We start from the raw sequence: 22,641 nt of genomic DNA, 5'->3' as shown, positions 1-22,641 counted from the left end.
TTTGCACCCCCCCCTCAATTTTTTCTCTATATATTTTGCTATTTTTTGCCTTGGTGTCACCCCCCTACATGGTGTCACCCGGTGCGGTCCGCACCCCGCGCCCCCCCCCCTCGCTACCGCCCCTGATATATACCAATGTGTATCGAGAACAGAGTTTCTTCCAGGCATCTCTTCGGGGGGGCTTAGCCCCCCGAAATTTTTTTACCGCCCCCCCCCCCGAACGAAATTTATATAATTTATATAGAAAATATATACTTTTAACAGTGTCCGTCCCCCGAAGAAAGTTTACCGCCCCCCCCCCCCCCCCCCCCCCCCCGAAAATTTCAAGTGCCCCCCCCCCCCCGGAGAAAAAAGTCTGGAAGAAACACTGATCGAGAAGCTGTCGCCTTTTTGTGCTCTCGCCCCTCCCCTACCACGAAAACTTGCATACGCCACTGATATATATATATATATATATATATATATATATATATATATATATATATATATATATATAGTGTAATGTATGTGTATAAATAGACCTAGATGATCTATATCTTTTTTTTTTCTTTTTTTTTTTTTGACTTATAATTGACGTCAACACTAGCCAACAGAAATGGATGTCACTAATTGTAAGACAATTTTTGGGAGGGTTAGACAGGGAGTTCACACCATTTTGTAACATCCCTTGCTTACGCCAGATCGTTATGACAATCAGTGTTTTAGATCTATAAAATATTTTGTTTGTCTTGATCACACAAATTATTTTTTTGATAAAATACGAAACTGCGATATGAAAAAAAGTATTTCCCACTTCTAATTCGAAAACAAAAAGGGCCTAGATTTAGATCTCTAGAGCTCTAGAATCTAGATCTAGATCTAGAAGATCTAGACTCTATATTCTATTCCTTGTTTGACACATTTGTTCTAGACTATGCTATCTCGATTATGATTATTTTATGTAGATCTAGATCTAACTACTGAAGGATAATCTAATAATATCTCATTATCTAGACCTAGATCTAGACTAAATGGACCCAAGTCAACGCACTCTACTCACTTTACCGTGTTCAGTTTGTTTACCTGTAAAATAAAATCATTTTTAAAATGGCATGGTAATAATAAATTATTAAAATTAAATCTAGATCTATCATTTTAGATTTAGAATTTAGATCTAGGAAGTAGATATGTAAAACTCCATTTTAGCGTATTTTATTCCCCGCTTCACGTTCACCTCCAGTTGAGCGTATTTTAATATTTATTATAATAATAATATTAATATTAGTAAACAACCAAAAACACACAAAAACGTTAGGAAAACATTGGGCTTATTTCTTTATGAAGTTTTGATTTAGTTTTGATAACTGAGGCCAACACCATTTCAAATAGCTATTGCCCAAGCCATGACATATGCTAATAATTATTTTTTGTGAACTCACGGTAAACCATTGACCGTGTAGCCATGCAGGGATTTTTCTCCCTCTGACGATTTAATTGGAACTGTCCTAATGCTTTTTCATGTTGCTTTTTATTTACCTTTTCTAATTAAAACTCACTTTCCTATAAAACATAAATAGTAATAGATCTAGATTCTAGCTCTAATCCTAGTGTTTTCCTAACGTTTTTGTATGTTTCGGTTGTGTTTATAATGAAATACGCTCAACTGGAGGTGAACGCGAAGCGACGAATAAAATACGCTAAAATGGAGTTTTACCGGTAAATCTACGTAAATTCGACCGAGGCTAGTAATGTCATGTGAAAAAAAGGTGACTCATTAAATTTTAATAATTATTTCACATTTTTAGGGAGATTTAGAATCTATGTTTAGAAAGTTATAAAAATGTTTCAAAGTTTCATTCATGTACCTGTTTTTAAGCAATTGTTACAATTTATTAAAACTTTTCAGCAATAATTTCAGTAATAAATATTAAATAAAGACTAGCGATGTTTTCGTCAGATGTAACCAAGCTCATTTACTTTAGAAACCATCTTGTTTAAGTTTTTTTGGTAACATTTTAGCTATAGAGATTCAGAGGGGAAAATTTACAGATGGCCACTGTTTATATAGCAAATCTAGCTCGCAATCACTGCTGTTTAAGTTAATCTCTGGCCTATATTAGCTTTTGGTTTATTATTCAGTTATCTATTTTAATTAACACAAATATATCACAATATACTTGCATTAAAGCCATAACAATGAGGCAACTTTCTTTCACATTTCTAGTCTCATCCAATTTTAGCACTTAAACGATAGATTACCAATAAAATTAATAAATTTTAAAAGATCCTTTTCTAAATTTTTAAATTATATAAATGTCTATATACTTTATCCTTTGACAACTGTGTTCAGAGAAAGCCACATGTTGTATAACATAAAAGCTTTTTGAGTTAGGGGTCGTCCATAAATGATGTTACACTCGTAGGGGGGAGCGGGGTCCGTAATTTTGTGACGGTGTGTGATGAGGGGGAGGGGGGGGTATTCAGATGATGCGACGTCACACTTTTGCATTATAAAAAAGCAATGTTGGAAATCGAATTGTATACGTTATTTTGCATTTTAGAAGCTGTTTTAATAAATTGTAATATGAATTGATTAAAATACTCTATTTTGACAGAGTTCAGAAAAGATTTTTGAAAAAATATAGATGTTTTAAAAAAAATTCAACCGCATATTTGAGTGGGGTTGTAGGATGAGGTGTGACGTCATTTTAAGGGGGGGTCTGGCTTTGTGTGACGGAGGGGAGGGGGGGGAGGTAAAAATCGTCAAAAAAAGCGTGAGGTCATTTATGGATGACCCCTTAGAGAGAAATGCCTAAGAACATTGACCTAATCTATCTATCTATCTATCTATCTATCTATCTATCTATCTATCTATCTATCTATCTATCTATCTATCTATCTATCTATCTATCTATATATATATATATAAAGCAATGTGTGTGTGTGTCTGTCTGTTTGTCTTTTATGCATTACTAAACCTTTCATTGGATCGCCATGAAAGTTTGGGAACTTGAAAATACTCCTGGGGAGTTGGGTGGTGCCCCGGTATGGCACAATTTGTTTTTTCTATATATATATATACAGTATATAAAAATAAAAGTCGATTGCGGTTTCAAACCGTTCATCCGGTCACCATCAAACTTTGGGAAGGGTTCTGCAAAAAAAATCTTTTTTTTAAATTTTGCAAGGGCGGCGCCCCTGGAGTATATGATTTTTCTCTATATACGGTATATAAAAAGTAAAAGTCTGATGCGGTTCGACACTATTCATCTGAGTGCCATGAAACTTAGAGGAGTTGATGAGAATACTCCCAAGAAAGTTTCTGCGAGAAAAAAATAAATAAACATTTCTTATGGGTGGCCCTCCGAAGGGTGCGATTTTTGTCAATCCACGGTTTGGCTTCCAGAGTGGCTAACTTAGCACTTGGCATCCGTTAATGGGGCGTCTTGCATAGCGGGTAAGTGGTACTACTATATTCAGTGTTACAACAGGCACAGTTGCAGGCGCCCTGGTTATTAGGTGAGCCAAAGCGCCCTGGGCTCCCCTGTGAGCACTATAGCACCTACGTTTGTTTTTTAAAAAAAGGTTATACACTAAAGACACAATGGACAGCATTAATCATTTACTCTATTGGATCAGGCACGTCCTGGCGCCCCTGCAAGGTGCGATTAGGTGTCCTCAGCTTTCCCAGTAGTGCAATGGCGCCTACGTTCTTTCTAAACAATGAGATAGACAATGCATAATGTGGGGCATTATATTTGCTCACTAAATTAAATTAGAGTGCGATTTGGCGCTCATGTCTATCCTTTGAGTGGTATGGTGCATGTTTGATAAAAGTGCGATAAAATTAGGATAAGAAGTAGTATTGTAGTTGTTCGCTAATATGAATCAGGTGTGTCCGCTGACGGCCCCAGTAAGGTGCGATTTGGCGTCCAGGGCTATTCTTTGAGCGCTATGGGCCATTCGTTTGTTTGAAACAGTGCGATAGAATGTGGATACGATTTAGTATTATAGTCGTTCACTAAATTGAATCAGGCGCGTCCGCCCACGCCAGAAACTGTGCGCTTTGCCTTCAGACTTTCTTCTGAGACCGCAATAACGCGCAGGGACGGGCATGCTAGTTCTCAATATAGTATTAGAAAACATGGTACAAAAATATGTTTACCTGCAAGTTGGTGTCCAACAAAACTACTATTTTTATATGAGCCATAGTTTACCCTGCAACTCCCTTCCCTTTCCACCATGGCGACTTTACATAAAACGTACACATATTATACACTTTTTTTACTTATCAGAATAATAAAATTTTATATAAAATTTTAAAATTACAAATGTGCATAAGATGTGTTGATCATTGAAAGTGAAAGGCCTACATTATCCGCAAGTATGGGCCAGAGAAATTGATAAAAATTGATTTTTAGTAACATATAATTTTTTTAATTTTATGAATTAATTGTGATTCATCAATAGGTTAAATGAAATATTTGTACCTAAATTAACAGTTAGTAAGATCATAGCAGAAAGTAATGACTGCTGATGTTAAAATTGGAGAAAGGGAAGTAGAATTACCCAAATTTAGTTTATTTAATTTGTTTCTTAAATTAATATATTTCTTTAACTTTTGACAACTGTTTAAAATCTTTTCAAACTTTTGGTCTTGCAGATAAGATAAGATGGAAAATAGTTTATGAAGTTTTAGAACACACCTATTAAAAGTAAGTTCAATTAGATTTTTGCATTTAAAGTTAGGTAAGTTTTGAGAATTTGATGAATTAAATGTAAAATATTTAGCTTCATTTCTGAACTTTTCTAAATTTAATATGACAAGATCTTTTTCAAAACATTACCTGCCAACTCAAATAAGAAAGATTAATTAATCACTTATTTTATAAATACAGATTGATGTCATAAGTCGATATAACTTCATTTATGTGTCTGATGGTTTAAAGATAAATAATGTTTTATATAAGAAAAATGCCAAAATGCAAGTACAGCCTCACTCCATAAAAGAGTTGTAAGTATTTCTAATAAAAAATGCATTTGAGTAATTCTTTAATTATGACTAATTTTTAAATCTTTGCACTTAATCCGGATCGAAGAGTCTACTTTTCAAATATAATTAATTATAGCTTTTTCATCTTCTCTTTTAAAATATATGTAGTAGTTTAGTGAATTTACTTTAAAAATGTTAATGAGATTTAAATAAATGAGTTTTATGTTTTGGAAGCTACTGGTTTGAGCAATTGAAGTGCATGAAATCAATCTGATTTTGAAAAATCCACATTTTATTAAGTATATGATTATGACAAATTTGATTTTAAAACTACAAGGAAAAAAGCCAAATACACTTGTTTCCTATTCCTGATCTGTGGGTAGGCTACAGTGTGTTCAAGTTGGACATAGGCTTAATTCAAAAATACATTTAAAATCAATTCATGGAAATTACGTTTTACGATCACAAAAATCATAATAAGTGCCTTATATATATGTACATAATGTACAATAAGTTTCCACAGTGTTATTGTTCCTAACTATACATTTTGCCATTCTTTGTTTAAATTATAATTCTTCCTACATTTTAACTGTATTAACAAATATGATACAAGTTAAAAACAATAGTTTTTTTTTAGTCTTAATGTACATTTATTTGAAAATCACACTAAATTGTTGTTATTAATGTTTATCATTTAACATGGTATGGAAAATATTTAAATGCTTTTTTCAATTTTTTTTGTCAGGTTGGCATTATTGCTTACTGACATTTTAGATCTCTTGTTAGATATAATAGTAACTTTCTAGTCATAATAATTTAATATGCTAATTAAATGTTTTTGGTCTCAGATTTTTTTTCTTGGTATTGTTAAATCTTGAGAGGGCATTTGAATGCCAATTTTATTTTTATTTGATTATTTTAGCCGTATCGTTCTTCCAATGACAGTAGATGAGGTAATTAAAAAGTTAATTCTGTTTTGTTGCTTTTGAGTTTTCATGTATGTTGAAAGAAGAAAAAAATAACTAACAAACACATTCATTACATAAACACTTTCTTAATGTCTGTATCTCTGAAAGAAATAAAAAAAATCCTATAAATAAAGATGAAGGTGGGTTTTAATACAGAGGTGCAGTGATAACAAGTTTGGAAATCACTGGTTTAGATGAATCATGACCATGTATAACTTCTGGTTGTTGGATGATCAATAATTGTAAACCTAGTGCTTCACACTTTACTTGGTGTTTTCTTTTAGTCTTAAAATGAATCTAATGTTTTTCATCTATTGCCATGTACGCCTATCCCCCCCCCCCCCCCCCCCAATTTTCTTAGTACTCTATCAATGGTTGATATTTTCAATATCAGAAACTTTGGCATTTTTCAGACTCTAATTTCCTTTTATTTAGGCACTGTCATCTTTATTTATGTAATAGCTTTTACTTAATCTAGACATGGATACCATTATCATTTATTGGTGTTCCTAGTTTTCTGTTTTCAGATATGAGGGAAAGGTATTCACTTAAAATTATATTTTATTCTACTTCTGTTGAACATATTGCAATACTCTCTCACTCTTCGTCCAATTTTTTTCATGTTTCCAAAGACATGGCAAGGGTATTTCTGAATAACTTCATTGGCTGAATATTTACTATAATTTAGCATTCGCAAAAACAAACTTTTTCATTTTTCTCTTGCTGCCTTCAAGTGACAATTTTTGGGTGTGAATAGTTCAATTTTATTATTATTTTAATCCTCTGTGAACACATTAAGTCCTTTGTTTAATGAACTAATTAAACATATGGCTAAACGCAGAAACCAATACACATAAATCATATAAAACACAACAAACTGAATATTATCATAATTATAAATTTTAATCAATGAAGTAAAAGTATTGCTATTTCTAATTTTTTCAATGATTTTTTAAAGTTTAATTTTTTTTTTTTTAATTTTAAGAAAGGTTTTTTGTATGATTTGGCTTTTTACTACATAAAAATACTTATACAACTTGGTATTTGTTGTACTTGGTTCAAATATTTTGAAAATAAACTTTTTGTTATATGTCCAGTAGGTGATTTATAAAGTGGAAACATTTAATGGAGTCTACCGAGATCTTGATGTAAAATTAAGTTTACAGCCCTTTTTTGAATAGACTACTGAATTAAGCTTAACAATAATTATGGCTTAGTGAAGAATTATGAGCAGTTAAAAACTTATGGACTTCAGCAACTGAAACTTAATATTTTCAGCTTTAATACCTGTAGTTAAACACTAATATAAGTAGGCAATTCAAAATCTTAAAGAAAAAATAGTCTTTTCTTTTAAAGGGATTTATCAAACAAATTTGGTAGTTAATTTTATTATTTCATTTTTACTTTGGTAAATGATCAAGGCGGAAATCTCATACTTTTGTTTAATAAATTTCACAACCTGTGTCCATTTGTGTCTGCCTTTTACTAAGTGATACTTGATTTTGAAGGGGTCTCTTTAACTATATCAAATGGTAGGGGCCTACTCCATCTTTCTTGTGTCTTCTTTCAGGTCTCTTCTTCTGGATTTTTAAATCTGCATCTTTTTCTTTTATCCCTAGGTTTGTAGGTGAGGCTTGTCTTGATATGCTGTCCCCATGTTTTTGCATTTCCCTTTAAAAGGTTTCATCTCAGCAGTTTGTTTGTTTGCACAAATATTCTTCTGATGTAAAAATTCTGCTTGGAAGACCCTTTATTTAATCTAAGTTGGAGGATACTGTAGCCCCACCTATTTCTTTCTTTTCCTGTTTTTAATTTCATTCCTCTCTTGGGTATCAACAATACTGCTTAGATAGGGAAACTTGTTCTTTTCCTCTAAAATAAGCTATTTCCTTAAGTGTTTTAACAGAGTCACTAGATGCATTTACTTGAATAACTTTACCTCAGATGTTCAGATTCACACATTTTGAGTTATTGTCCACACTTGTTCTCCTGAATTCATTGTTGTGTGTGAAATTAGGGCCAAGTCCAGCTTTATCCACCGTATTGCATTTTGCGTTTCTGTAGATGTTATCACAGTCTAATCAACAAGAGCCACTAGAAAAAGGAAAGGTGAAACTAAACTAGCCAGACTTACTGCCGTCTGTACTAGGATCTTTGATCAGATGATTCTCCTTTAAACAATTAATTCTTGATGGCATCTCTAGTGTTATGTCCATTTACATTATCATAATTAAACAAGTTAACCTACTTTCAAAAGATTGTCTTTTGCCAACAACAAAAATTCATTTTTTAAAGACAGCCAAGATGTATTTAGTTTTCTTGTTCTGACATAGACATGACAACTTCAGTAAGGTATTCTGTAAAAAAGATGATGTCAAGAGGTTTTAAATTTAAAAATTTAAGGACTCACTGTTGTCCAATCTTATTTTGTTATAAGGGTATTAACTGGTAAAAAAAACAACTTATTTTCAAATGTGAAGTATGAGGAATTGAATGATGTGTTAATTCTTGTATTCACATATTTTTTATATTATTAAGTATCAGGTTGGTCAGCTGTGGTCTATCGCAGAAAGCAGTAAAAATGAAACCGGTGGTGGAGATGGTGTAGAGGTGATAATTAATGAACCATTTAATGACATTAATTATGTGCCTAGTCCAAAGATGAAAGCCAATGGAAAGTATTTTCTCTCTGGTCAATTTACGCACAAAATCTACCACTTAGCTCAGTAAGTAAACTTGTAAAGAACTTTTTTTGGTCAGTATTGCCAAAGAAATCTTTAATTTAATTAACACCCTCAACAAATTTCCATCTAACCAATCATTGAGAAAAGGGGGAATTGATTTTAGAGTGATCAATAATAGTACTGGTATAGGCCTACTGGTATTTAAAAATGTTTCAACCAATGAAGTTCTTAGCAGAAAGTGAATTGAGTTAGAAACTTTATAATACATCTAAATATTATTATATCCTAAACTTGTGTACCAGTCACATGTTGCTACGATCTAGTCCTACACACCTGAATGACTAAACATTTTATAAATGTGTATTTTTAGACATCTGACTCTAGTTACTAAGTTATTTAAATGTAAATAAAGCAGGCTATAGATTCCATGAATCTTAGTTGTTGGGTTGTGTGTCTGTCCACACTACCAAATGTCCCAGGGCTTGCTGTACATTAATCACTCTCCGTAATAATGAGGTTTACAAGAAGAACACCCCTCAGTGACTTTCAGCGCTATGATGTGGCACGCTTGGGAACTGCTGGTTACATTACTACATTAATAACTACTAATTAGTAATTACTCCATTTTTAGAAATACTTAAGTTGACATGGTTTCTTTGAAAATGGATACCTAACTGATTATTTTAAAATTATGCTCAGAAAATTACTTTAACCAGTATATTAAGAAGTGTGTACTCCTTTTAATTTTTTTCTTCTTATAAATCTTCAATTACCTGCATCATTAAAATTCATTTTTTAATTTTTTTCTTCTTAGAAATCTTCAATTACCTGCATCATTAAAATTCATTTAAGACTTTTCTGTTACACATCAGTAATCCAACAATTTTTTTTACAATTAAACTATCATTTTTCATTAACAGAAAAGCCCCATCTTTTGTCAAAGTCTTAGCACCAAAGGGTTCCATGAAAATTCATGAACTGTCCTGGAATGCATACCCATACAGTCGTACAATTCTTACGGTACTATTATTTTCATCAGTACTAGAAAATTATTTCTCTACTAACTAATGATTCTTCTTCTTCTTCGTTCTTAATTATTAGTGCTGAAGGGGATCGAGATTTATCTGCCAGTGGGTTTGAACTCGAGACTTTGTTCGAATTTATCAACCATGAGCTAGACGCGGACTCGACCACGCCTCCAACACAATTAAGCGTTACGTGTCAACTGGTTATGCGCCATTGAGGCCATTGACTCCGATTTCAGCCTGCTTTTCTTTTTGGATTTGCTTCCATAGCCTTTGTCCAACCAAGAACAAACTACAAGGCAGCAGTTGTTTAATTTTGGAGTTGTCTCTCCTAGAAGAGTGGATGACCCCAGCTAACGAGCCTCATCTGCCCGAGGGTTCGAACTCGAGACTTTTCGGTTTAGCAACCATGAGCTTTACCGACTCGACCACGCCGACCCCTACTAATGATTCTTAAAACTAGCAATGTTGTAGATGTTATTTTTAGTGTATAAATTTTATAAGTAAAAATATTCTGATTTAATTTTTCATTATTATTTTTTCAGAATCCAGATTATATGAAGGAAGCATTTTACATAATAATTGAGTCGTTCCATGCAGCAGATACAGGAGAACTTGAAAATGTGAGGATATACCACTTTATATTTGATGATTAAGTTTTAGGAACAGTAGCACAAAATTTTGATACATATACTTTAATGTAATCTGAATAAAAACATTTAATATATGTTGGCTGGGAGTGATATTCTATTATTTATTTAAGGTGAAATAGTAACTTGGTTGCTTATTAAAGGGGCTTAGGTGACTTGATGCTAGTCACAAACACCATTTTACTACTACTACCCAAGGGGTTAACCTAGGATATTCGGGGTGAGCAAGCCAGGGGATATCTAGAATCTAATCACGTCACAGATTCAAGCATCTGGCCATGGGTAGAAACATCTGGCCACAGGAACAAGACATCAGCTTGGTCAATAAGCCAGCCTTAGCTCTGCCACAATCCAAGGCCTATAGTTTCTAGTCTCCTAACCATAGCCACCCTTCCTATTATATAGGCTACTCTGCCCGCATCATCTCCCTAGAGCATTACGACCACCACCTGTGTACCATCTGGTTGACTTGGGCTGATCCATGGGTTGGGGCAGTGACCTTACGCTCATAAATTAAGGAGACGGGTGACCAGCGCTTGGTTGCCGCTATCAGGCCGGACAGGCAATTAAAAATAAAATGCAGATACATGCTTGTAGACTGACCTACACAGTCAAGTCAGAGCATGTGATATATGGCCCTGGGAAACCTAGGGTCTGGCCGACCACACCGTTAATTGGATTCAACACCGTGGGCGGTGTACAATTGGAGTCCTGGGGACTTGGCTATTAAACGAGGCCAAAAGCTCATTGTGACACCATGGGCTGACCGCTGGTATGAGACCAGAGCACCATTTTGGGATGGGGGAACATTCTTGAATGCCACGCCCTCCATCCTGGTCGGGCCGTGTGTAATGAGAGATGACACGGACTAGCTCAGGTGATCAGAGAGTGGCTGTAATTTATGGCTGGAATATTCCTGACCTGCTTACCCCAAATATCCTAGATTAACCCTTCGGGTAGTAGTAAAATGGTGTGTGTAGCTAGCACCTAGGCATCTAAGCCCCTTTAATAAACAACCAAGTGACTATTTCATTTTAGGATAAACAATAGAATGCCAGCCAACAAAAATAACTTTGACAAAGTCTTGATGGCAATGGGAACTATCCTCTCATATTTCAATGCCATTATGAATTATGTATAGCTCTGATTGGCACAATCCTATTTCTTTATGCGATTTTTCTTTAATATGTAAAACAATACTCTCTGAATTGTTTAAGCATGGAACAGAATTTCACATCCCAGTCAATTCACTAGTAGGCTACAGATTCACTGAAAAACCCTTTTTCAAAACCTAATAGAAGATTTGCACATCGTAAACAGTACACCATGAGAATATTTCTAATTTTATCATTTATTATTTTTGGCAATAGTAATAGCTGACGCACATACAGTTTTTTATCTTTGGTGGGAATTAATAGTGATATGATCTTTTACTATGTTAAATTTTTTCACACTGTTATCAAAGAATCTAGAAGAATTTATTCCAACCAAAAATAATATTTAATATTAATATATCATGTTTTGCAGATGTATATTTTCAATATCTATTTCAACTTCATGTGTTCATTGACTTAAAGAATCAATAGTTAGGAACTAAGCTAAGCTGATTGTGGTTACTTGTCATTTAATGAACATTTTGTAACTTTTGTACAGTACTGTTTATGATTCTGTATACAATTATACAAGTGTTCTAAGCTATTTAAAAGTGTGTTAGTCTAGTATGTAAAACATTACAAACATTGTTTCTTTTTAAGGTTCATGGTTTAGAAGGTAGAGATTTAGAACAAAGACATGTGGTAATGATTGACATTGCAAATGACCCAGTGGATCATGCGGTAAAATATAAATGTGGTATTATTGGGATAAAAATAGTAAACTATAAATTTTGTGAGAGTAACGTCTTCTCAGTATTATCTTGCACTGAAAGTGAGAATCAAGACTTGACTTCAATCATACCTCTCCACTGGACTTGGTGTAGGGCAGCTCAGCTTATCTGCTCCCAAGTGAACCCAATGGCCTTTGCCTCTTCTTCTACCTTTATTCTCCATGATCTCTTTGGGTGGCCCACTTTCCTTCTTCACTGGGGGATTTCAGTCCATAGAGAGAGCTGGACTGCCAACCCATAAGTCTCAAGTTTGAATCCGGGTTCAAGTCAGTAGACCATCCTTGAGTCCACCCAACTCTGATGGGTACCTAACTCACATTAGGGAAAGGAAAGGTGGCTGGGCAAAGTGCTGACCACACTATCCCTTCATATGCCGAGGTCACAGAAACTCTACTTCACTTGCCCCATAGACCATCAGGTTTGAAAGGGAACTTTACTTACTTACCTCTACTTTACTTCTGCATTTATAAACAAGAGAAAAAAAACAACTTAAAATGCACATAACATTTTTTCCAGGATTATCATCCTGAATGGGATCCATGTTTGGTAGGCTCAATCAAAGCGAATAGACCACCACTTCCACATGACAACACTGGAGAATGGATGGTAAAGTTTTATTTTTATTTTCTGTAAATCTAGCAGCACTAGAAACATACACAGCTTTTACATGTACAAGTACAGAGATGATTCAAAGTTCTATTGAATGATATGTCATCTCCTCACAATTCTGTTACTATATTCTGACTTTACAGCCATGACCTTCTTTCATCAAATCTGTTTTGGATTGTCACCAGACTTGGTCATATAACTTGAATGTTATGGTTGTAACTACTGCACATTCATTGATATAGAAAGTTGTTTCACTATAGTGTGCTTTAATGGGGAAAACTACATTCTTAAGCTTTAACTAGTGAAGTTAACAATATGATCATTGAAGAAAAAGACTGGTCAAAATTAAACTAGCTACAATGTTTATGACTTCAGAAAACAGTTTCCCCTGTCATGTGCTGCTATAAAGTTGTCAAAGTTTGGTTCAAATGGTTTGGACTTCAGAAGAGAATGGAATCTTTTATTCTCTCAGTAAGTTATGGCATTGATTTTGATGTATTTTATTTTATTTTTATTTAAATAGTTTCAAGTGCAGTCCACCTTCTTTCTCCACTCCTACCCCTACCCCCACCCCCCCCCCCCCCCCCCCCCTATTCATGAGGCTACTGTCAAAAAGATAATATATCCTAAGTATAGCAAGTATAGCACCTAGCATTAGTTGTAGTATATCCCAGATGATGAGTACCTGAGACTAATCAATGAATTCATTAAGGCACCATGGTCAATCCAATCTTTATGTATTGGCCACAAAACCTCTAGTTCAACTTTTACCAGAATATTCTCCTGGTCTGTATCTATAATATAAGCGGGCTGGTAGTGTGTCAGTCCTTCCTTCCGTCATCGCTTTAGCTTTTGGAACTATAAAAGTAAACATCGCACCATGCAGTGCTTTTCAGTGCATCGCTTTGTCTTATAAATTTTTAAATATATTGCTTTCATTTTTTACGTTGCCTCTCATAGCAAGAAAGACGTCTGTTTCTAGCTTTCCATCGTCAAGTCGTCTGCTGGCAAGATCATTATCATGGAATGTCATTAATTGATATTAGGAAGCTGGAAAATGAAGTTACAATGGAGTTAGAAAAGGTAATATCTTATTCGATTTATATTTGCATAATAACATGTAGTTGCTGTTAATTTTTTTTTTTTGAATTATATTGTTGTTTCTGTCATATCATTCTAAACAACTCAAAGAGAGATATTACTTAGTAGATCATATGCAGAAGGGAAACTGGAAATTCTTTTATTAAACCATTTTTATTTGTTATTTTTGACATTTTTTAGCAAATAAAAGAAGGACCTGTTCGAGGCAGAGCAATACATGAGCTACAGGGATGATGAGTATGTATATAAAACTGCTAGATAAATATACCATAAATCAATGTGATGTATTTTAAGACAAAGCTATTTTATTTTATGTCTCAACCAAATTTTATATTTCTAACATTTACCAATATTTCTTTACAGGTTTTAAAATATTTATGTTCTTCTTAATATGTCTATACCTGTTGATAACATTTCAGTGGCAAAAATATATTGAAATTGGGTGAAATTGAGTTGGAAATAATTTGATATTAAAAGTAAAATAGTAACTTATCTGTTTTGTGGAGTTAAAATATTGAATTTCTGTCACTATGCAAATATAAATTGTATACACTAACCTTGCTAAAACTTGGTTGCTTGATATTTTAACAGAATCAAGTCATGGAAATCATCCTAACACCGTCATCAAGACTTTGTGAAGAACTACTTCTCCATAATATTTTACTTCTGTTGTTTTTTTTTTAAATTTAATTAATTAGAAGTTTTTAATTGCATAAAATTAAATGTTGAACTTGTTTAAGCCACAAAAATAAATTTTTAAGGCAATCATTTTAACCAATGCTTCAAACTTAAAATGTTTAGACCTTTAAAATTTAGGTTGATTTCTTAGCACTAAATTAGGATTAATTTTCAAAATCAAAATTAAAGTGATTTATATGTTAATAATAATATGTAGCTGCTATATTTAAAAAAATCTAAGCACTTTCATAATAACTCAAATTCTGTTAAGTAAAAAATAATAATTAAAAGCAGTATTATCAATTCATATTTTTAAACTGAACCTACATTAATTAGTGCAATACTGAAATAGACTACTATATTACCACAAGGTTATATTTACTTTATTAAGCTCAATTTAGATAATAATAAATATAGCCTGCATAGCTAAAATAATAGGAAACCATAATTGAACTGACATTCTCAAAAGAAAGTAGCCTTTGGATGTAGTGATTTTTTATTTTATCAAATTTCATACTGTACTTTTCTATTCTTTTTTTTTTTTAATAAATTGCATAAATTCATTTTTTTCTTGACATAAAAGATAAATTTTGTTCATAGTGTATTTATTTTTTTAGAAAAAAGTGCTAAAATTTTGTCCCTTCAATTTGTCATTCTACTTGTGTTTTCTATAAACTGTTAGTATTTAAAATAAACATGGCTTTATAAAAGCATATTTCAAGTCTTCTCTAAATCAGTGGTAAAAAAACAACAGAAATACCTAAAGTAAAGGCATCGAACGACTAGCACAAGACAAACACTTGTACTAATAGTAGGACAAATGCAGAAGCAAATTATCACAGCATGAAAAAAAAACCTGCCTCAGCAATAACAGACCAAACATGAAATATGGCGTTAGGGTTGTGTTTGTTTTAAAGAGCGCCATACATAATGGATACAGTGGACTACTAAAAATTGTTGTCCAAATCGAACCAGGTTAGTCCGCCGGCACCCCGGCTGTCATGTGACTCTGAGCGCTCCGGCCTACCCCCATTTGCACTATGGCTCCTACAATCATTTTATTAAATTAATTAAGTAGTACAAATCACAAGGGTGGTCGATGACTAAATTGAATCATTGTCGCCATAAGCACAAATTTAAATGCAAATATAAACACATTGTGCTCAGTCTAAACCGGGGCTCCAAATCGCAATCGGCCGGGGCGCCGACGGAACCGCCTGATTACACTTAGTATACGACTATAGTACGGCAACTTATTTATAGTCTTTTGCACTCACTTAACTAATGTAGGCGCCAAAGCTAATATGGGAAGGCGCGGGGCGCCAGAGGACGTTTTGATTTGATTCACTTAATGACTATAGTAACCTTTCTTATCCTTAGTCTATCGCACTGTTTAAAACGAAATTATGCGACATAGCGCTCACAGGATAGCCTAGGGCGCTGCTGGACGCGCCTGTTTCAATTTAGTGTTTCAATTTCAAGCTTATCCGCAAACGGAAAGAAGTAAACATAAAGGGCTTCTTAACTGTTATTAATTTTTAAAAATAATAAGCAAACTGTACGTTCAGTGTATAAAATAAATAAAATTTAAAATACCTGCAACATTGCACTTTCCGCTAATAAAGGTTTTTTTAAAAAGGGAAGTAATTTAATTGTGTTTTCCTAATTTGTCAAGGGACGTAATGAGTGCTTAGGGATAATTGTAAATAATGTTAAGATTAAGACATAATTAAAATTTTTGTGAAGGATCATACATTTTCCCTTTAATTTAGTTTGACGGACAAGACGACAATTATTACTTAATATCAGTTTGAAAAATTGTTTTACAACACCTTCAATATTAATTTTTACTTTCTCGTATTTACGAAGTATAGAGAAAGTCTTGTAATCGTGCAAAAAAAATCGAGATTTTTACAAATCTCGACGTTTACACCTCACTGATACGGAAAAACATAATTTTACAATCTTGTCCGTATATCTGTGTATGTGTAAACACGATAACTTGAGTACCGTTACAGCTAGGTTCATGAAATTTCATATATAAGTATTTTATCGAAATCGTAGATCCGTATCAACTTTTGAGCGATTTCCGATAACCGGAAGTGGAACTTTTTCTACTTTGAATTTTTCAAAAACCTATAACTTGAGTACTATTTCAGATTGATAAATGAAATTTCACATGTAAGTAAAAGATCTGACGACAGACTGACGACAGAGGAATGAATTAATTATGAATAAATTAAAATTTGGACCGAATTAGTAGGCATGTCTATCCAACCACACCACACGCGTCATCACGTTCAATAGCTGCGCCATCAGGTTTAATAGCTGCGCCATTACGTTCAATAGACGCGCAATGGTTTTTAGTCATGTAACACTATTGTAAATAAAACATGTAAAGTACTGATATTTCTTTTCATAAAAACGTTTTAATAACAAGTTTTTATGTAATGATACACTAAATAGTAGAAAATAAATTATACACTACTATTTAAATTACTATAAAGAAAAGCGTGGGTCTCTTCTCAAATATTAGTAAAGGAATCCAATAGGTACTAAAGTGACCCACGCTTTTCTTTATAGTAATTTAAATAGTAGTGTATAATTTATTTTCTACTTTTTAGTGCATCATTACATAAAAGCTTGTTATTAAAACGTTTTTTATGATTTTTTTAAATGAATTTTTAGCGCAATTTCCATTCTGGAGAATTGCGATTTTTAACTCGTCATTTCTGGGAATGGATGGATGGATGTGTGTCCGCAGCTTTAAGTCGTCTTTAAGTCGTATCTCCTCCTTAACGAAGCAATATCGAGGGCTAGTTCCAAAAGCAAATATGTTAAGCAAGTTCCGAGGATGATTGTGGGCCAAAAAAATTCCCGGAATTCCTTCCTGGATTTCCCGGAAAAGCCAAAAAAAAACCTCGAAAAAAATGCAGTTTTTGGCTCATATCTCGGCAACCAGACCACTTAGCGACTTGAAACATTTACCAATCGATTCCTGCCATAATTTAGAACAATATTGCCGAAGAAAGTTTTCAAAAATATCCTTTCGTTCGGCCACAAAAATTAATTAAGAATTTTTAAACTGAGCATCGTGTAGGCCTAGGATGATTTAGCGCAAAGCGCTGAGGTTCGAAAGGATTTTACCATAGCGAATGAGCGGAGGTTCGAAAGGATTTTTTCTATTTTGTTTTGAATTATTGAAACTACTTGTGTTGCATTATTTATTTGCTGAATATGATTTATCTCGATTTAAAATTGTTATGGATAACATAAGGAAATTGAGCTTAAATTGTCACTAGACTTTTTATTAACTTGTTTTTTAACTCACTTCCTCTGTCTGTCGTCAGTCTAGATCGAAACGCAGGAGTGAAAATTCGGACACTTCTACTTGACCGATACGATTCACAGTTGGCACTTGGGTCAAGACATGAAGACAATGCATAGTGACATTAAATTTGACTTAATTGGATGCCTAATTAATTTTTTATGAATTAATTAAAATTTGGACCGAATTGGTAGGTATGTCTATCCAACCACACGCGTCATCACGTTCAATAGCTGCGCCATCACGTTCAATGGCTGCGCCATCACGTTCAGTAGGCGCGCAATGGATTTTAGTCATGTAACTCTATTGAAAATAAAACGTGTAAAGTACTGAAAAAAAAAACAAAAAAAAAAACGTTTTAATAACAAGTTTTTATGTAATGATGCACTAAAAAGTAGAAAATAAATTATAGACTACTATTTAAATAACTATAAAGAAAAGCGTGGGTGTCTTCCTTAACATTAGTAAAGGTATCCAATAGATACTAAAGTGACCCACGCTTTTCTTTATAGTAATTTAAATAATAGTCTATAATTTATTTTCTACTTTTTAGTGCATCATTACATAAAAGGGTGGTCAGAAAAAAAACACACACACACACACACATATATATATATATATATATATATATATATATATATATATATATATATATATATATATATATATATATATATATATATATATATATATATATATATATATAACCAGTGGCGTAGCGAGGTCGGTAGTCACCCGGTGCGGCACTTAATGGTGTCACCACCCCCCCACCCCCCAGAGGCGTTGCGACCCTTCCCGGGGACAAACTTTCAAGTTTTCGATTTGCAGCCCCCCCCCCCCCCCCCCGCAAACTTTCGATTCGCACCCCCAAGTTTTTCTCTTTATATTTTGCCTTGGTGTCACCCCCCTAAATGGTGTCACCCGGTGCGGTCCGCACCCCCCTCGCTACGCCCCTGATATAAACCCTACCCCATTACTTATAACAAGACAATTCGATGTAAGTAAAATGCACGGCATGTGCTGTTGTTTACTTTCATGGCTCCAAAATCTATAGCGATGGCGGACGGTCTGACACATTACCACAAATCTTATATTTTATATGTATGTTACGGTCAAAGCCCGAAGTGCGGCCAAAGCGCGGATTGGCCGGCTCTCTTGGCCAAAGCCCGAAGAACTTAGCACTAAGATAGTATTTTGTACATTGGCCGGTCAATGCGCGCACTGGCCGGGATGTCCTGGCCAATGTTCTATCTAGACTAAGTTGTGATCGCATTTTCATTATTCTGGGTGCGTTTTCATTGAGAGTAACGTATTGTTTAGCTCTTGTTTGTATAGCATTCTATATGCAAGGCGACATGGATCAAAAGGGCCGTCAGACCATGAGACAGACTTAGCAGATGGCTGTCAAAAGAAAAAAATGTAAATCCATGTTAGTTTCCAATATGGGCTCTCGATAAAATAGTTACTGAGGAAGATCTTGAGAACATTGAATAAGAAAGGGAGGTTGCCATAAATGCAACGACATCCTTAGCTAACACATCTGCTGCCGTGGCGGAACGTCCAGACCAGCTGCGTGACATTGTAGTGCAGCTCATTCTTGTGGATCCTGTGGCAACGATGTCCATGCTATTTGTGGAATACCCAATGAAGCAGACGAAGAGTACGGAGGGAACATTACCTGCAGATTGTGTCACAACAAACAAGACATCATGGAACACAGGTCAGAAGCTCATACTGGCTTGCAAACTCAAGGTGCTAAGATGCTTAAAACATCAAATACAAAATTTAAAACTGATGAAGTGGGTGACAATGTACGTATCCGTTTTCCAGATGTTGACAGAGGTCACGGTGATCCCCGAAGCGTGATTGCAGTTGTCATGAGCGTCGAGGGCGGTTTCTACAAATTAGGAACGTAACATGGTGTTATAAAACAACTGTATGCTAGAAGTGAGTTTTCAATTCTTCACGAAATACTGCTCTTATTGTCGTCAGTTGGCACTGAGGAAAAATCACTACGAACCATCGCATCTTCACAATCATTGACTGGGGGCCAAGGCTACACTCGCTGCAATTGCACAACTAAGTGCATAACAAATCGCTGCAAGTGTAAAAATAACAAAATGCTATGTAATTCTAAATGTCATAAAAGTTCAACTTGTTGTAACAAATGATGATATCAATTGATTGAGACAATAGTACAATAAAAATTTGAATGTTTCTGTCATTTACTTTAATTAATAATCAATAAAGACTTAATTTCATGCTCCTTACGGCATTAAAAAAAACCCAAAATCTGCTCATGATCTTCTAATTCGGACTTCGGCCGGTCGTCCCTAGCCAGATGATCTTCTAATTAAGACTTTGGCCGGTCCACCATGATTTGTTGTGCACTTAGTTGTGCAATTGCAGCGAGTGTAGCCTTGGCCCCCAGTCAATGATTGTGAAGGTGCGATGGTTCGTAGTGATTTTTCCTCAGTGCCAACTGACGACAGTAAGAGCAGTTTTTCGTGAAGAATTGTAAACTCACTTCTAGCATACAGTTGTTTTAGAACACCATGTTCCGTTCCTAATTTGTAGAAACCGCCCTCGACGCTCATGACAACTGCAATCACGCTTCGGGGATCACCGTGACCTCTGTCAACATCTGGAAAACGGATACGTACATTGTCACCCACTTCATCAGTTTTAAATTTTGTATTTGATGTTTTAAGCATCTTAGCACCTTGAGTTTGCAAGCCAGTATGAGCTGTTGATCTGTGTTCCATGATGTCTTGTTTGTTGTGACACAATCTGCAGGTAATGTTCCCTCCGTACCCTTCGTCTGCTTTATTGGGTATTCCACAAAGAGCATGGACATGGTTGCCACAGGATCCAAAAGAATGAGCTGCACTACAATGTTTTTCACAAACTATATAGAATCTGTTGGCCACATTATTGTCACGCAACTGGTCTGGGCGTTCCGCTACGGCAGTAGATGTGTTAGCTGAGGATGTCGTTGCATTTATGGCAACCTCTATTTCTTGTTCAATGTTCTCAAGATCTTCCTCAGTAACTATTTTATCGAGAGCCCATATATGGAAACTAACAGGGATTTACATTTTTTTCGTTTGACAGCCATCTGCTATGTCTGTCTCATGGTCTGACGGCCCTTTTGATCCATGTCGCCTTGCATATTGAATGCTATACAAACAAGAGCTAAACAATACGTTACTCTCAATGAAAACGCACCCAGAATAATGAAAATGCGATCACAACTTAGTCTAGATAGAACATTGGCCAGGACATCCCGGCCAGTGCGCGCACTGGCCGGCCAATGTACAAAATACGCTGTCAAGTTTAAGTGCTTCGGACTTTGGCCAGTACGTCCCGGCCAGTGCGCGCATTGGCCGGCCAATGTACGAAATACGCTGTCAAGTTTAAGCGCTTCGGACTTTGGCCAGTACGTCCCGGCCAGTGCGCGCATTGGCCGGCCAATGTACGAAATACGATCTTAGTGCTAAGTTCTTTGGGCTTTGGCCAAGAGAGCCGGCCAATGCGCGGATTGGCCGGCCAATCCACGCATTGGCCGCACTTCGGGCTTTGACCGTAACATATATATATATATATATATATATATATATATATATATATATATATATATATATATATATATATATATATGTTACCGAGTCTATTTGCTTGTAGTGCCAAATGTTACCGATTTCACTGCTGACAGAGCCAAATGTTACCGAGTGTATTTACTCGTGCTACCTTTGACCAGCACACAACATCGACCACAATATAGATACTCGGAAATGCAGGTTTACATTGATCTCTTTATTACATGAATCAATAGAAATGCTCCACATAACAATGCACCAATGTTCCACAAAAATACAATGAATCAACTGACCCCCACTGTCCTCACTAGTCCTCACATAACAGAATGCACGTGTCCATAATTCCTATCCTCACATAACACAATACGTCTACCCCGTTCAGTAACCAACTTGATACTGCCCCGGGTTCTCAACTGTCTCCTTCCTATTTTATCTCCTCGTATTCGTAATCGTATTCGTAATCGTATTCGTAATCGTATTCGTAATCGATTCTAATCGTTGCATCAGAATATTAATTGCGCAGCTCTGTCGTACCATCCGATTATTAGACCACCTGCACTGTTGCGTCAGCCCAGTTTGGCCTTGGTCATGTCAAAGTTGACAGACTGTAATACGTTCTTATCGTCCCTGGTAACTCCACTAGTTACATATATATATATATATATATATATATATATATATATATATATATATATATATATATATATATATATATATATATATATATATATATATATATATATATATATATATGAGGGCGCCAAATAAAAAGTTCGCCCGGGGCGCAGGAAGGGGTCGCTACGCCTCTGCGTGAGTTAAACATAGGCTTTATGTGAATGTAGATGTATAATTTGAACTAGACGAATCCATCCCCTCGTTCCTCACAATCAGGGGTCGGCAACCTTTTGAAGCGGAAGAGCCAAAAGTTACAATTTTCAAAATGTCCCTGTTTTTAAAGAGCCACTAACATATTTTTAATTTCAAACATTTTATTTTTTTATTAAGATTATTAGTATTTGTTCAATGAGCTGGAGAGCCGCATCTTGATATCAAAAGAGCCGCATGCGGCTCGCGAGCCGCAGGTTGCCGACCCCTGCTCACAATGGCTTAGATCACACTACGAGTTTCTTGAGGTCTAAATT

General features: G+C 34.9%; 1 protein-coding gene across 2 annotated transcripts; it reads left to right on the top strand.

Annotated features, from left to right (window-relative positions):
• The first annotated feature begins 856 nt into the window (after positions 1 to 856).
• On the top strand, positions 857 to 15,285 carry LOC131952861 (phosphatidylinositol transfer protein beta isoform). 2 transcript variants are annotated; one of them, XM_059315755.1, is made up of 13 exons: positions 857 to 1,094; positions 4,643 to 4,694; positions 4,878 to 4,993; positions 5,895 to 5,925; positions 8,479 to 8,666; positions 9,545 to 9,644; positions 10,195 to 10,272; positions 12,054 to 12,134; positions 12,701 to 12,790; positions 13,169 to 13,264; positions 13,754 to 13,876; positions 14,075 to 14,131; positions 14,486 to 15,285. In XM_059315755.1, exons 3-12 carry the CDS (start codon positions 4,962 to 4,964, stop codon positions 14,126 to 14,128), a joined length of 873 nt encoding a protein of 290 aa, XP_059171738.1. In that variant the 5' UTR covers positions 857 to 1,094; positions 4,643 to 4,694; positions 4,878 to 4,961; the 3' UTR covers positions 14,129 to 14,131; positions 14,486 to 15,285. The 2 variants fall into 2 exon arrangements, with proteins under 2 accessions (XP_059171738.1, XP_059171739.1); XM_059315756.1 differs by lacking the exon at positions 4,878 to 4,993.
• The last annotated feature ends 7,356 nt before the right edge of the window (positions 15,286 to 22,641 follow it).

This window comes from Physella acuta, unplaced genomic scaffold (assembly GCF_028476545.2).
Source record: "Physella acuta isolate Inbredline_101_S28 unplaced genomic scaffold, ASM2847654v3 ptg000891l, whole genome shotgun sequence".
In the NCBI taxonomy this organism is placed as follows: Eukaryota; Metazoa; Mollusca; class Gastropoda; family Physidae; genus Physella; species Physella acuta.
This window is presented reverse-complemented; position numbering and strand designations above follow the sequence as displayed.